Source organism: Salvelinus sp. IW2-2015, linkage group LG5 (genome assembly GCF_002910315.2).
Source record: "Salvelinus sp. IW2-2015 linkage group LG5, ASM291031v2, whole genome shotgun sequence".
NCBI lineage: Eukaryota > Metazoa > Chordata > Actinopteri > Salmoniformes > Salmonidae > Salvelinus > Salvelinus sp. IW2-2015.
The window spans coordinates 31,869,257-31,885,283 of record NC_036844.1 but is presented as its reverse complement, the minus strand read 5'-3'; the positions used below and the strand labels follow the sequence as shown (position 1 = coordinate 31,885,283).

The following is a 16,027-nucleotide window of genomic DNA, read 5'->3' as shown; positions in this document are numbered from 1 at the left end:
CTCTCTCTTTGTGGAAATATTGTAAGTTATAAGGTCCCAACATAAAGTTCTCTGTGGGAACATAAATGGAAGAAATTATGAAATAAATGATCCCCTAACGGCAGGAGAGTGGAAACCTGATACAGTCTCTCAACGGTTTGGAAGAGGCCCAACAGTTTAAATTCCACATTACTTTTACCACCATTCACCCCTGGTAGTTGATTAGCAATGCCTCTGAAGTAGTGGCCACAGAGATCCGAGACCACATCAGCTCAATTCCCCTGTGACGACAGGAACCTACAGACGGCAACACACAGCCTCACACAGACCTAGTGTGTAATGAAGCATGGAAAGCCCCAGATTGCCAAGCAATAAGTGTCTGCGGGGCGGATGTCAGAGTTGTCAGAGGAGGGAAGGTGGGAGTCAAGGCAGTGCTTTGGTGATGGGTGAGTCACAGTTCCACTTCCTTGTTGGAGACTGCGATGCCATCGTGATAATGAGGGGAAAGAGGCTAAGAGCAATGCGTTGTGTCAAGATCCTGGGGCTCAAAGGAATCTATGCTGCTAGCCCTTAAAGAGGCTATATGAATGCCAACATCACTTACTGGTTTAAAGACCAACGGATTGGATTGAATGGGAAAATGAAATGTATTCAGAGAGAAATTCATTTTCATTCACTACAGCTTGAGGAAGGTAAATTCAATTTCCCCAAATTGTGATAGATAAAAATGGAATAAATGTGGCTGTGTAATCTCACTTGAAAGGAAGAAGAAAATATTCAGAGAGAATCAAGCCACACTGTATATACTGTCTTCCAAACAGTGAAAAGACAACCTCTCTGTGCGTGAGCATATTACGGAGCACGGCCAACTGTCARTATAAATCATGAGAGTGCACAGGGTCCCAGTGATGAGAGTTCAGATACAGGTGAGTTGATGTCCCAGCACAATGACTGATCTGCCTCAACATGGCAACATCTTATATGGGTCAAAATGACTTATATTGGTGAAACTAAACTACAGAGTTACAGGATCAAAAGTGACTTCGAGGTTCCATGTAACCTTTAAAGTTCCTGATACTCCACATTTATCAGTCCAGAGCTTAACTTTCATTCATCCAGAAAATAGATATGACAAACTGATAACTCAGTTACAAGGTTTCTGATAAATAACCTGCACTGAATGTGGTCAAACTAATGCTAACAGTCTTCTGTTCTGAAAAAACAAATCCATAAATAGCTAGAATGATTAAGTCCTGAGCAAATGAAACCCCTAGGACTCAGCTAAACAAAATTATAGGGCTAGAATCCAGATTCCTTAAAGGACAACAGGGTTTTGTGTTCCGTCCAAGCCTTCAACAATATGACAGACAGAGGCATTAGTCCTGCTTTCTAATTGTAATCCAATTGATGTGTGCAGCTCATAGAAGTGAAATACAGTATGCAGCTTTATGGAATAGTGAGAGTTGGCAGAATAAATGTAACATATGACGGTGGTGGCAGCTTGACAAGAAGTGAGATACACTGAGTTAATGGAAAAGATAGGGTTGAATACAACCAACAGACCCAGCCAGGCAAATGTTGAAGAAATATGTGGAGAGGTCCGTATATCTTTTAATCTTCACTTGTTAGCTTTGGCTTGAAACTTGGCACAATAGTAAAGGCCACGATGGAGTTGAATGCCAGTTATAGCTTAAACTGCCAGAGGCAATTTAACGTTAACAAGCTATTTCTCTGTCACTGTAAAACTCATTATGGCTAGAAGAACATTTGAAAGAGCTTGAAGGCAACTACAAGTGTTCCAAATGTAGGGTTCAAGCTGGGCCAATACCATGTTACTTGTGTTATTGATTTCTTAACATTTAAAAAAGAGGAAGGGCCAATAAAGTTGATACAAACGAGGGACAAAGGTTTGTGACTAGTGATTTGTTTGGATGGGTGTCTCGCGTCGACTACTAGAGACAATATGCATGACAATCAGTGACCCCTGGTGAGCTGTTTCTGACAATCAGTGAGCCCTGGTGAGCTGTTTCTGACAATCAGTGACCCCTGGTGAGCTGTTTCTGACAATCAGTGACCCCTGGTGAGCTGTTTCTGACAATCAGTGAGCCCTGGTGAGCTGTTTCTGACAATCAGTGAGCCCTGGTGAGCTGTTTCTGACAATCAGTGACCCCTGGTGAGCTGTTTCTATGCCGTTCAACCATATTGAATAAATCAAAAACATGGGATTTGGTTGGACACTTTGATCAATGCTACATGGCACAAAAATATCCAGAAAACTTTTTAAACCAGGAGATTATTCAACTAATCAAACTCACCACCCTGGTCTGTACGTATACTGAACACATTTTTCCATAGAGGAGTCAGGCTATAACAACTAACAACTGGGTCATCTTTGTTGGTTGTAAAATCAACCCTTCCATGCTCCAATAAATTGCTTTTTTATTGAAATGAAAAATGACATTTAGATTCATCTCCTGCAGGCAGACAAAGACAGTATRTAATACTGAATGACCTTGAGCAAACACAACACCCAATGTGTAGACACAGATAACATATTCAATTCAAAGTGACTTTTGAGACACACCGAATAGCTTTCATTGAATGAGATGAATGCTATACACATACCCACGTATGTGTTTAAACTAGGAAAGCTTCTCTAGAGAGCTTGCTTTTTCCTCAACCATGTCTCTAAGAACAATCGGGCGAGAGCAGGACAGGACATGGGTTTAAGTTACTGTCATAACTATTTTAAAATAAAGTGCTACATAACAATAAAWACTACTATATGACAAAACACATCTGGTGTGAGGACAATGCCCAACATTAATGGTGTCCCGTGTGAGGACAACCAACTACATTACTTAAAGACACAATARATTCCAAATCCCTTCAAGTTAATCATTGGGGTAACAATTCACTTGTTAACCATCTTATACGCCTCATAATGATGTACTCTACTGATGTCTGCTCTCTACAATTTAGACTGCAGTGCCGAAGATTGGCTCTGTCYGGTAACCTCTATAACAGCAACAGTTTGTGAATACTACATCCGTGTAAAACTCAGACCCCTACTCATAKCATACAGTGCCTTCAGAAAGTATTCATACCCCTTGACTTATACCACATTTTCTTGTGCTACAGCRTGAATTCAAAATTGATTAAATATATTTTTTCTCTCTCACTATTTACATACAATACCCCATAATGACAAAGTGAAAACATGTTATTAGATATTCCTTTTGCACATTTATTAAAATGAAATACATAAATAACTAATGTACATAAGTATTCACACCCCTTTGCTATGACACTCCAAATTGAGCTCAGGTGCATCACATTTCCTTTGATCATCCTTGGGATGTCACAACAACTTCATTGGAGTCCACTTGTGGCCAATTCAATTGTTTGGACATTATATATTTTTAACGAAACAAATGTCTATAGAAGATCCCACAGTTGAGAGTACATGTCAGAGCAGAAACTATACCATGAAGTCCAAAGAACTATCCGTAGATCTCTGAGAGAACTGTGATGAGGCACATATCTGGGGAAGGGTATAAAACAACTTCTATAGTGTTGAAAGTTTCCAAGAGCACAGTGGTCTCCATCATTGGGAAATAGACAATATATGGAACTAGCCAAACTGCCTAGAGCTGGCCGTCTAACTAACACGGGCAAGAAGGACCTTGGTCAGATAGGTGATCAAGAACCCAATGACCACTCTAACAGAACTACAGAGTTACTTGACTGAGAAGGGAGAACCTGCCAAAAGGACAACAGTCTACAGCTTTTCACCAATCTGAACTTTATGGGAGAGTGTCCTGATGGAAGCCACTCCTGAGAAAAAGGCAAATTACATCACGATTGGAGTTTGCAAATAGGCACGTGACAGACAGAGCATAAGGCAAAAGATTATGTGGTCTGATAATACAAAAAAATTACTCTTTGGCCAGAATGCAAAGCACTATGTTTAGAGAAAACCAGGCACAGCTCATCACCTGTCTAACACCATCCCTACCATAAGGCATGGTGGTGGCAGCATCATGCTATGGGGATGCTTTTCAGTGGCACGGACTGGGAGACTGGTAAGGATAGAGGGAACAATGAATGGAGCCAAATACAGGCAAATCCTTGATGAGAGCCTGCTTCAGAGTGCAAACACCCTTAGACTGGGGTGAAGATTTACATTCCAACAGGACAATGACCCCAAGCATACAGCTAAAACAATGCTGGCTTGGCTTCAGAACCAGTGTGTGAAAGTCCTTGAGTGGCAGAGCAAAAGCCCAGACTTGAATACCATTGAAAATCTGTGGAAAGACTTAAAGATCGCTGTTCACCGCCYCTCCCCATCTAACTTAACAGAGCTTGTGAAACTCTGCAAGGAAGAAAAGGAGAAAATCCCAAAATCCAGATGTGCAAAGCTGATACAGACATACCCAAGACGACTCAAAGCTGATACAGACATACCCAAAACGACTCAAAGCTGTAATCTCCGCCAAAGGTTCTTCTACAAAGTATTCAGTCAGGGGTGTGAATACTTATGTAAAAAATATATTTCTGTATTTCATTTTCAATAAATGTGAGAGAAAAACAAATTGTAAAACATGTTTTCACTGTCATTATGGGGCATTGTGTGTAGATGGTTGAGAAAACCATATATAAATACATTTTGAATTCAGGCTATAACACAACATGTGGAATAAGTCAAGGGGTATGAACACTAAATAATAGGCACTGTAAAAAATACAAAACAGAGTTTCCTACATAGCTTCCATGTCAGGAGACACAAAACGGTTTCAAATGTCAGTAGGGCAAGGCCAGCAGTGCATCAGAGGGATGGATAGCAGAATGAGTTGATTTGAATGAGAGCAGAGCAGGCCTACAGATTCTCCATGTACATGTGCATCAGAGTACATGAGTGTATTCSCATTCCCTGGATTGGCTGGCAAATGAGGCGTGTGTCAGAGGGAGACGTGCGTACACCAGACTGATTTATGTCCCTGGCCTAATTCTTCTCTCTGGTGAGGAGCGCTGTAATKGACTTTGACGCTCCTCTAGGCTCTGGGGGTAAAAGGTAGTCCAGATACACCTGAGAGAGATGACTGGACCAATGAAGCTCTGTACTGACCACGTGGCCATGTGATTTCTTGACCGATGCGTGGTCTTGGAATGGCTACAAATTCCAAATCTTTGCCCCTTTGCGCTCTGTCGGAATTCAGCAGATACAGTTGAAGTCGAAAGTTCACATACACTTAGGTTGGAGTCATTAAAACTAGTTTTTCAACCACTCCACAAATTGCTTGTTAACAAACTAGAGTTTTGGCAAGTCAGTTAGGACATCTACTTTGTGCATAACAAGTTATTTTTCCAACAATTGTTTACAGACAGATTATTTCACTGTATCACAATTCCAGTGGGTCAGAAGTTTACATACACTAAGTTGACTGTGCCTTTAAACAGCTTGGAAAATTTCAGAAAATTATGTCACTGCTTTAGACGCTTCTGATAGGCTAATTGACAACATTTGAGTCTATTGGAGGTGTACCTGTGGATGTATTTCAAGGCCTACCTTCAAACTCATTGCCTCTTTGCTTGACATCATGGGAAAATCAAAAGAAATCAGCCAAGACCTCAGAAAATTTTTTGTTGACCTCCCCAAGTCTGGTTCATCCTTGGGAGCAATTTCCAAACACCTGAAGGTACCACGTTCATCTGTACAAGCAACAGTACGCAAGTAAACACCATGGGACCACGCAGTGTCATACCGCTCAGGAAGGAGACGAGTTCTGTCTCCTAGAGATGAACGTACTTTGGTGCGAAAAGTACAAATCAATCCCAGAACAACAGCAAAGGATCTTGTGAAGAACATAACCTGACAGGCCGATCAGCAAGGAAGAAGCCACTGCTCCAAAACCGCCATAAAAAAGCCAGACTACGGTTTGCAACTGCACATGGGGACAAAGATTGTACTTTTTGGAGAAATGTCTTCTGGTTTGATGAAACAAAAATAGAACTGTTTGGCCAGTTTGGAGGAAAAAGGGGGATGCTTACAAGCCGAAGAACACCATCTCAACCGTGAAGCACGGGGGTGGCAGCATCATGTTGTGGGGGTGCTTTGCTGCAGGAGGGACTGGTGCACTTCATGCGGAAGGGAAAATTGTTTAAGGACAACAAATCCTATAGAAAATGTGTGGGTAGAACTGAAAAAGCTTGTGTGAGCAAGGAGGCCTACAAACCTGACTCAGTTACACCAGCTCTGTCAGGAGGAATGGGCCAAAATTCACCCAACTTATTGTGGGAAGCTTGTGGAAGGCTACCCGAAACATTTGACCCAAGTGAAACAATTTAAAGACAATGCTACCAAATACTAATTTAGTCTATGTAAACTTCTGACCCACTGGGAATATGATGAAAGAAATAAAAGCTGAAATACATCATTCTCTCTACTATTATTCTGACATTTCACATTCTTAAAATAAAGTTGTGATCCTAACTGACCTAAGACAGGTTTTACTTGGATTAAATGTCGGGAATTGTGAAAAACTGAGTTTAAATGTATTTGGCTAAGGTGTATGTAAACTTCTGACTTCAACTGTAACTATATGTGACTCGTTTCAGGAAACTATGAGTATGTCCTACTTTAAAAAATAATCGAAATATGTTTTTTGGCAGAAATACCTTCTGGAACTTGTATGCCATCTGTAAATATGAATAAAATTGTCAAATTACGAGCCTAATTGGTTTAACCACAGAAAAYGTCAGCAACCTTCCCGCTAGCCATGATTGGCTGAGATAATGAGTGGTCTGGACATGCAGAGAGATGAGTTCAGATTGGTCTGCCATTTAGCACGCTTCTGTCTATTTGAGCTGGTCAGTATGTGTAGGTAATCGTCTCTAACGCAGCATTTAAAAAATATATATATCGCGATAGTAGAACTGCATTTCTCTCCACTTTCTGGAGGACTGTTTTGAAATCAGTGGAATTAGAGCATGATAGCTAAGGAGATGGAGAAGACACCTGTCTCCGGATTACGTCTTCAAACTAATGGCAACCATGGCATCCGTGAGAGAGGGAGAAGCGTCCATCCATGTATACGGGTAAGATAGTCTAGCTAGCTACATTTTCAGATATTACACGTTTCTAATTTTGTCAGAAAGTCGTTTTCATTTCAAGTTAAGCGTACTGTTATCTAGTGTGACGACCCTCCCGCTCTGTCTGCCGTATTCTCTCTTTGTTCTTGTTTCCTTATTAGGATGCCGGTTGGCGGAGTTGGGAGGGTCGTCAGCTACATGGGAAACACCTGGGTCCAGTGTGTCCCAGGATAAATACACCACTTCCCCATTCATGGAGGAGACTCTCTCCATGCAGACACCTTGATAGATTTTGTTGTGTATCTTGGTGGTTTTTGGTTGTTTGCTTTGGCACCTTTCAACACCCTGCATTATCACATTCATGCATGCTAAACACTCACTTACACTACTGATTACTGATTACACACACCATTGTATATTGTACTTAGTTATATATTTATTAAATAAACTGTTTTYTTATTCCTTATCTCCACGTTGTCTCCCTTTTGTTACGGGCTTTGAGCCGGTTCGTGACACTAGCTAGTTAACATTAGCTGGTTGGATCGCTAGCTAACGTTACGTGTATGATCTTTGTAGTAATACTATTCGTATTTCAGAAGCATTTGCTTTGCTTGTTATAGCCTAATGATGAACCTGGTTGGTTAGCTACCTGCAGATTCATGAGTTTGGATTATGGTTCCTTGTTTAGCTAGCTAGCTATATGTCTTAATAAGACTCCACTATGCAAGTATCCATTTCAATAGGGCGAGTAAAATGGTCATACTGATCTCTTCTCTCATTTGTGTCTGGAAGTAGCTAGCAAGCTAGCCAACGTTAGCCAGTTAGCTTGGGTGCTTGACTGCTGTTAGGTCAGCTAGCTAACATTACGTGTATGATCTGTGTAGTAATATTATTCGTATCTCAGAGCCATTTGCTTTGCTAGTTATAGCCTAGCTAACATTGAACCTGGTTGGTTAGCTACCTGCAGATTCATGAAGGGTAGTAACATTATGAGTTGGGATTATGGTTCATTGTTTAGTTAGCTAGCTAAATGTCTTAACAAAAAACTCCACTATGCAAGTAACCGTTTCAATAGAATGTTAATGATGTCACTGCGACAACTGTTGATAGACGTAGCTGGTAAATTTGCTATCTACTCCGATTTCAGAGCACTCTCATCTGAGTGTGCCAGAGTGCAGAGTAACTGACAAATTTACGAATGCTCAAAACCCGTTGAATATGTCCGGTGTCAGTAAACGTTGGCAAAAAAGTGTAAATTGTTGCCAGCAGCACAGTTGCAGTCACCAACTGCAACTGGACAACAGAAAAACAGCCTAACCAGCTCTGTTAGGGTGAGTAAAATGGTCAGAGTGAGCAGTTCTCTCATTTGTGTCTGGAAGTAGCTATCAAGCTAGCTAGCCAGTTAGCTTGGGTGCTTGACTGCTGTTGTTACGCCAGAACACTCGGATCAACCCTTAAAGATATGGGTGCGGCTAAAGCTTAAGAGGGTGTGAACGATGCTGAATGGGTGTAGACAAAGAAGAGGTCTCCAGTAGGTGTACAAAAACATTCAAAGGCAATTTTCTCAAAAGTGAGGTTACAAGTTTCTTAACTTTCAAAGCAGAATTACTTTCCCATTGTTCCTCAACTGTAGTGTATGCATTTTCTAGCTCCGAGTCTCTACTTTTATCCAATGTAAAAAACACAATTTCAAATTTTGCTACGGAAGACCGAATCGAGCCGGTCGGTCACAAATGTATTATTTGTAAATTTCTTATAAGTCATATTTTTTATCATGTCCTCTTATCTTTTATCTCTCTGAGCTTTTGGCGTGCCTGATTTTATATTCTAGGTGACAAATATTGTCTGCAGTCAAAGTGTGATACCACATTGGTATTCTACTGTATGTCTCTATTTAGAAATGTAAAAAAAAGGTGCAGTATAAGCTCACACAGAAGCCCTCTGTGAATCAGAACACAKAGGGAAGTGTGGAGGTAGTGGGGGAAGGGTCTAAACCTGATGCAGGCAGTGGATGACAGCCATGGCCATGGAACCAGTTAGCCCTGGGTGTATTGATCCCTCTGAGGTGAGCATCCAGCCTATTGCTGAAATGTCATTCTGTTGCAAACTGCTACAGTATTCTGTTCCTATGGTAGCAGATATCTAGTATCAGGTAACAGCATGGTTTTAGAATGATGAATGGTAACGCCATTACTCTACTAGAGTGAGGTTTCCACCCTGCAGTATATGTGAGTGGTAGCAATAGAACAAAATGTCTGGGTGGAGGCTTGTAGATTTGCTTATTTCCCTTTAGCCATGAAACAGTCATCCACAAATGAGTTACGTGGGCCTAGCTAAACTCAGACAAAACGTCATCATAATCAACCGCCTATCCAACAATCTCAGTCAAACCCCCTAAGCATTCAGAAACAGAGCGTCAAGCTGTGCTGAAATGTAGATAAACAGAACTCTCCCACAAATAATTTATTAAAATGAAAATCTGTTCAGATAATGGCTCAGAATTACAAGTAAAACCCAAAGGAATCCCTCAAAAACCATCATTTAACTTCACAAAGCAATCAGTTTTACTGCTAAGGCATTCAAATGGAAAAACAGGCCCTTTCCAATAACTCATTCAGCTCAGTTTGTATTTGGCTCACCTTCATGGCAGTACTTTCCCTTGTATCCAGTGTCGGTGCAGTCACAGAGGACCTCTCCCTGGTGGATGGAGCAGAGGCCTCTGTTGCTGCAGGGGTTCTGTTTAATGCACAGGTATTCCAAATCATTCTGAACACTCTGGCCATCCAGGAGCACGGGGAGGGTCTCCCCCAGCTTCAGGTTGGCGATCAGGCCCTGGAAGGGTGGCTCGTATTTGACGGTGCTGGACGTGAGGGCAGATAGGCGCACGTCTGGCGAGATGCCGCCTACGTAAAGGTCACTGGCCACCACCATCTCACTCCTCTTGGACTTGACCTCGGCCACCTTGTCCTCGTTGTCCACCACCAGGCTGGTCTCTTTGTAGTTACGGGTGAGCAGCACGCGGTGCCAGCGCTGGTCGTTGACACGAGTCTCCGTGTGCAGGGAGGCCGGCTCTGCACAGTGGATGGTGAAGCGAAGATGCAGCCGGCCGTCTGCGATCAGAAGCTCCAGGAAGTCACAGTTCCCTCCGTCGTCCAGGTAGAGCACCAGGGCCTTGCTGATGTTGGTCTTCAGAGCGAAGCTCAGCTGGCCTGTGGCCTTGGCTTCCCAGCGGCCYTACCGCGCCCACTGACCAGGGACTCCCTCGTACTCCAAGGCCGTGACCATGACTGTCAACAGCAGCCCAGTCAATAGCAGGGGCCACACGGCCCGAACTTCACACCTCCCCTGTCTGCTTATCATCTTCCACTTCTGACTCTAATCCCTCCAACTAGGTCTCGTTGCTWTTAATCCACTACCGCTGAGAGAGAGGCCGAAATGAGCTCCAGTCTACACTGTTGTGTTTTCCCTAAAGTGTACAGCAATAATATGACTCAAATTCTTCTCTTTGCTTCTCTATCCTGATTTTCTTCTTAGCCTCTCCATTGAGTGGAAAAATTGGGAATTGTGTCACCTATTATCCAGAGAACCAGCTACAATAACGTTCTGGTGATATCATAGAATCCATATGTTTTGGAATCTAGGAACTAGCACTAAACATTTAAGAATTAGGAACTAGCACATACTGTAGCCTACACTTAGGAATTTAGGAACGAGCATATAGCCTAGGTTTAGGAATCTAGGAACTAGCATATAGCCTAGTTTAAGGAATCTAGGGAATGCTATAGCCTAGGTTTAGGAATCTAGGAACTAGCATATAGCCTAGGTTTAGGAATCTAGGAACTAGCATATAGCCTAGGTTTAGGAATCTAGGAACTAGCATATAACCTAGGTTTAGGAATCTAGGAACTAGCATATAGCCTAGGTTTAGGAATCTAGGAACTAGCACATAGCCTAGGTTTAGGAATCTAGGAAACTAGCAAATAGTCTTGGTTTACGGAATCTAGCAACTAGCACATAGCCTTGGTTTAGGGAATCTAGCAAACTAGCACATATCCTAGGTTAAGGAAATCTAGCAACAAGCACATATCCTAAGGTTAAGGAATCTAGCAACAGCACAATAGCCTAGTGGTTTAGGAATCTAGGAAATAGCACATAGCTAGGTTTAGGAATCTAGGAACTAGCATATAGCCTAGGTTTAGAAATCTAGGAACTAGCATATAGCTTAGGTTTAGGAATCTAGGAACTAGCAAATAGCCTTGGTTACGGAAATCTAGCAACTAGCACATAGCCCTTGGTTTAGGGAATCTAGGAATTAGCAAATAGCCTGGTTTTTAGGGAATCATAGCAAACAAAGCACATAGCCTAGGTTTAGGAATCTAGGAAATAGCACATACGTCTAGGAGTCTAGGAACTAGTACATTTACAAAACCAAGTGAAGTGGTGATTGTTGCAGAATGTTGAAGTGAGGTAGTTGGGTCAGAAAAAGGACAAAACTAATTCAAGGTTCTCTGTTCCTCTTCCCCTCCCTCATCAACCAAATATCCTGGCCTCCTTCCAGCTGCAGTCCAGTCCAGTCTCCAGGAGTTAGCTAGGCACAGAGCCAAGCAGAAACAGGTGCAAGCGCCATCTTCCTCAGTGTCCCATTGCTCTGGAACACACACAAGAAGACTATGTTATTTGGAGAGAAATAAAAGATAATTGACAGCTTAGCATCATATTAAAACTCCTGCCGCTGGAGCTTTCTAATCTACTGAAGTTACATAATCATATAACCAAAATAATGACATAACATAATACATTATAAAAATGTAAGCTTTATCATTTTACACTGAACAAAAATATAAACCCAACATGTAAAGTGTTGSTCCCATGTTTAATGAGCTGAAATAAAATATCCCTGAAATGTTCCATATGCACAAAGCTTATTTCTCTCAAATTTTGTGCACAAATTTGTTTACATCCCTGTTACTGAGCATTTCTCAGTAACAAGTGTGGCATATCAAGAAACTGATTAAACAGCATGATCATTACACAGGTGCACCTTGTGCTGGGGACAATAAAAGGCCACCAAAATTAGCATTTTTGTCACAAAACACAATGCCATAGATGGGGCAAGATTGAGGAAGWGTGCAATTGGCATGGCAGGAATGTCCACCAGAGCTGTTGAGGGATAATTGAAAGTTAATTTCTCTACCATAAACCACCTAGAAAATTTGGCAGTACTTCCAACCGGCCTCACAACCGCAGACCATGTGTACGGCATCGTGTGGGCGAGTGGTTTCCTGATGTCACTGTTGTGAACARAGTGCCACATGGTGGTGGTGGGGTTATGGCATGAGCAGGCATAAGCTATGGACAATGTACACAATTGCATTTTATCTATGGCAATTTGAATGGACAGAAATACCGTGATGAGATCCTGAGGCCAATTATGAGGCCCATTTTTTTATGTATCTGTGACAAACAGATGCATATCTGTATTCCCAGTCATGTGAAAACCATAGATTAGGATCMAATGAATTTATTTAAATTGACTGAATTCCTCATATGAACTGTAACTCAGTAAAATCTTTGAAATTGTTGCATTTTGCGTTTATATTTTTGTTGAGTATATAATAACTCATGTTATTATATACATGTATGTTTTTTTATGTTCTGAAGCTATGTAAATCAAATAATTAAATAATGACATTAAAACAAATTATTAAAATATGACACATAAAAAGAAAGAAAAGAAYAGCGAGTGAGAGAGAGAGAGCGAGACTTTACTATTGCAATGCATTATTTATTAGTCCCCTGGCAGACACAGAAGAGAACCCAGAGAGGCACGGGAGGAAAGGTTGCTTTAGTTAGAGAGCAATGGAGGCTTGGAGGGTAGGATGGGACTCTGGGCTTCTCGATCACGTCAATAGGGTTTGGAAGCTTCGTTGATATCACTATGGATAGTATGTTGACGGAGAGAGAGAAAGAGAAAGAGCGAGAGAGAAACGAGAGAAACAGCGAGAGAGGGGAGAGAGAGCAGATTGCTGTGTTCATTTTGGTGCATCTAATCAAATATGAAATGTATTTTTAGCAAGATTACCATTGCGTGCTGTAACTTTTCTCAAACGTCAGAAACACTGGGTGACATAAGGGAGAAAGTGTCAAATGTACAGTGCTCTCAGATTAGCTTCATCAGGATGGCTCTGCTGTTATCACTTTCCAGTGCTTCTGTGTCCTTGAATGTAAATTCCAACAGCAATTCTCTTGCATAAATGAGAATAACAGTCAAGTCCCGTCAGTTATCTGCTAAGAAATAGATAAAGAGAGGAAGGTGAAACATTCCCCTTTCATGTATGCACCAAAATGACAATATCAACATGAAAACAATTGTTGAGAACAACAGTACACACAATAACAAACTCTTTTCCCTGTCCCTATTGTTTCAGTAAAAAGCTAAAGGTTGGGGCTGGACCAATGCAAACACTCTCAAGTTCATAGAAATATGATTCACCATCCATGATATGAAATGTAAAGTTAACCATGTTTTGAAGCTATTTAGTGTTTGTTTACATTTACTTTGTTTACAAACATACAAGCAACTATATTTGGGGTTCTGATAGGGTARGGCAGTTGAACTAAGCTCATGAGGCTATACACTATATTTTTCAAGAATCAARGGGTACATATCATTAATTTCTAAGTGCAACAATGGATGTAGCAACTGCAGATTGCTCCTTTAATATAATAAAAAAAGACCCACTTTCAAATAACACAATTATAGTCAATAAGCCAGCGTGAAGCCGTAGTTCCAGGTTCCCCTCACTGCTCCATCTAATAAACTGAATCAAATCATCTTGATTAAAAACAGTTCTATTCACCTCTCTCATCAACCAAACCAGAAAGTGCTAAAGATTGCATGTCTTTTCAGACAAATCAGTGTATGTCTGCCTCCAGGAAAGCCACTGCAGAATCAAAGAAGCTAAGTGCCTTTGGATTACCTGCTGAATTGCTGTGGCCAGTTTGGACGGAGGCATTATGTCCTGCGGAACACAAATCTCACAGCTCTTGAGGACAATGAAACAGCCCAGGACGCTTGCATGTTGAATCGTCACTTGAAAAAAGAAAAGGCCTTGTGACCGCCTCAGTTGATTTATCTACAAATAACTTGGTAACACACCCATTTCAAAAACAGGGGTCATTGATACCAATCGATTGCAGAATCAAAGACACTGAATAAATAAAGAGAGTGCAGATAGGGGTTACAGCAGAAGGACTAAAACCAAAACATCAGCAATCCCTTGCATTTGTTATGTTATGGATATAAAACAATATTTACTTGTTGCTAGCCTGAGGTATCTCCACACAGAAGGCTCCAAATCAGACCAAGCACGAAGCCCAGCACCATCAAACAGCTGTCCTCCTAGCTAGACAACAGGGATGAAGCTGGGCTTAGAGCCCAAACTGTTCCGTTTACAGTCCAGGGAAGATCCTCTCTCTCCAGGACCGGCTTTGAGCTGGATAATTTCCGTCTCTGAGAGAGGAGAGGTGTGATGACAGGCTGGATAATTCTCCGTCTCTGAGAGGAGAGGTGTTGAGGACAGGCTGGATAATTCTCCGTCTCTGAGAGGAGAGGTGTGAGGACAGGCTGGATAATTCTCCGTCTCTGAGAGGAGAGTGTGTGAGGACAGGCTGGATAATTCTCCGTCTCTGAGAGGGAGAGGTGTGAGGACAGGCTGGATAATTCTCCGTCTCTGAGAGGAGAGGGTGTGAGGACAGGCTGGATAATTCTCCGTCTCTGAGAGGAGAGGTGTGAGGACAGGCGGTAATTCTCCGTCTCTGAGAGGAGAGGTGTGAGGACAGGCTGGATAATTCTCCGTCTCTGAGAGGAGAGTGTGAGGACAGGCTGGATAATTCTCCGTCTCTGAGAGGAGAGGTGTGAGGACAGGCTGGATAATTCTCCGTCTCTGAGAGGAGAGGTGTGAGGACAGGCTGGATAATTCTCCGTCTCTGAGAGGAGAGGTGTGAGGACAGGCTGGATAATTCTCCGTCTCTGAGAGGAGAGTGTGAGGACAGGCTGGATAATTCTCCGTCTCTGAGAGGAGAGGTGTGAGGACAGGCTGGATAATTCTCCGTCTCTGAGAGGAGAGGTGTGAGACAGCTGGATAATCTCCGTCTCTGAGAGGAGAGGTAGTGTGAGGACAGGGCTGGATAATTCTCCGTCTCTGAAGGAGAGGTGTGAGGACAGCTGGATAATCTCTGAGAGGTTAGGACAGCGTATATGCAATGCAGCACTAATGCAAATGATCTATCAGACACCAGAGACCAGACTTAACTACATTTACGAGTGGCATTTGTAACACCAACAATTATAAAAGGATTTAAAAACTTGAGCTTATTAACAATTCAATTACACAAACAGCCTTTTGTGCAAGGGAATGTTAAATGACCTAGCAGGAATACAAAGACAAATCATTGTCCTGCAACCCACTCTATGTGTCTGAATACAGTCTGAATACAGTGCATAATATTTCTCTCACTCGGACTGTGGCTGTGTTTGTGAGGAAAGCACAGCTATCCTCTCAGATGTGTCAGAGTGGTGCGATGCAGGTACAGAGCAGCTCTCTCCCCTGCCCTTCACTTCTGAACGTTACTCTGACTCCCGATGTTGCATCAGGGCTCACTAACTCACTGAACACACAGGAGGCTGGGTGATGGTGGGGGAACCAGGCTTGCTCTGAAATGCATAGTTCATATATGGGGAATAGGTGCCATTTCAGAGGCAGCCTGGGGTTTCACAGCTCAAAGGAGAAGATTAAGGCTTATGTCTTGATTTTATTTTGTTGGAGTGTATGGAGGTTGGATGTGATGCTCGACATGTTTGTATTGTGTGAGAGGAGGACTCCTGAGGAAAACCAGGGCGAGTGAACCAGGCGGACGTGGGTCAGGCTTCTTATGTTGTAAAGCTGGAGGGGGG

The 16,027-nt window shown here is 42.1% G+C and overlaps 1 protein-coding gene and 1 long non-coding RNA gene across 2 annotated transcripts in view; one reads left to right on the top strand and one right to left on the bottom strand.

Moving 5' to 3' along the window:
• LOC139027782 (uncharacterized) overlaps positions 1–16,027 on the top strand; it is a 663,342-nt gene that overhangs the window by 217,477 nt on the left and 429,838 nt on the right. The gene's annotated exons all lie outside the window — the stretch shown is intronic.
• Positions 1–16,027, bottom strand: part of nrxn2a (neurexin 2a) — a 365,106-nt gene that overhangs the window by 293,809 nt on the left and 55,270 nt on the right. The window contains 1 exon segment of the mRNA XM_070443705.1: positions 9,711–11,719. Coding sequence (XP_070299806.1) covers positions 9,711–10,431 — 721 coding nt within the window. The 5' untranslated portion in view covers positions 10,432–11,719.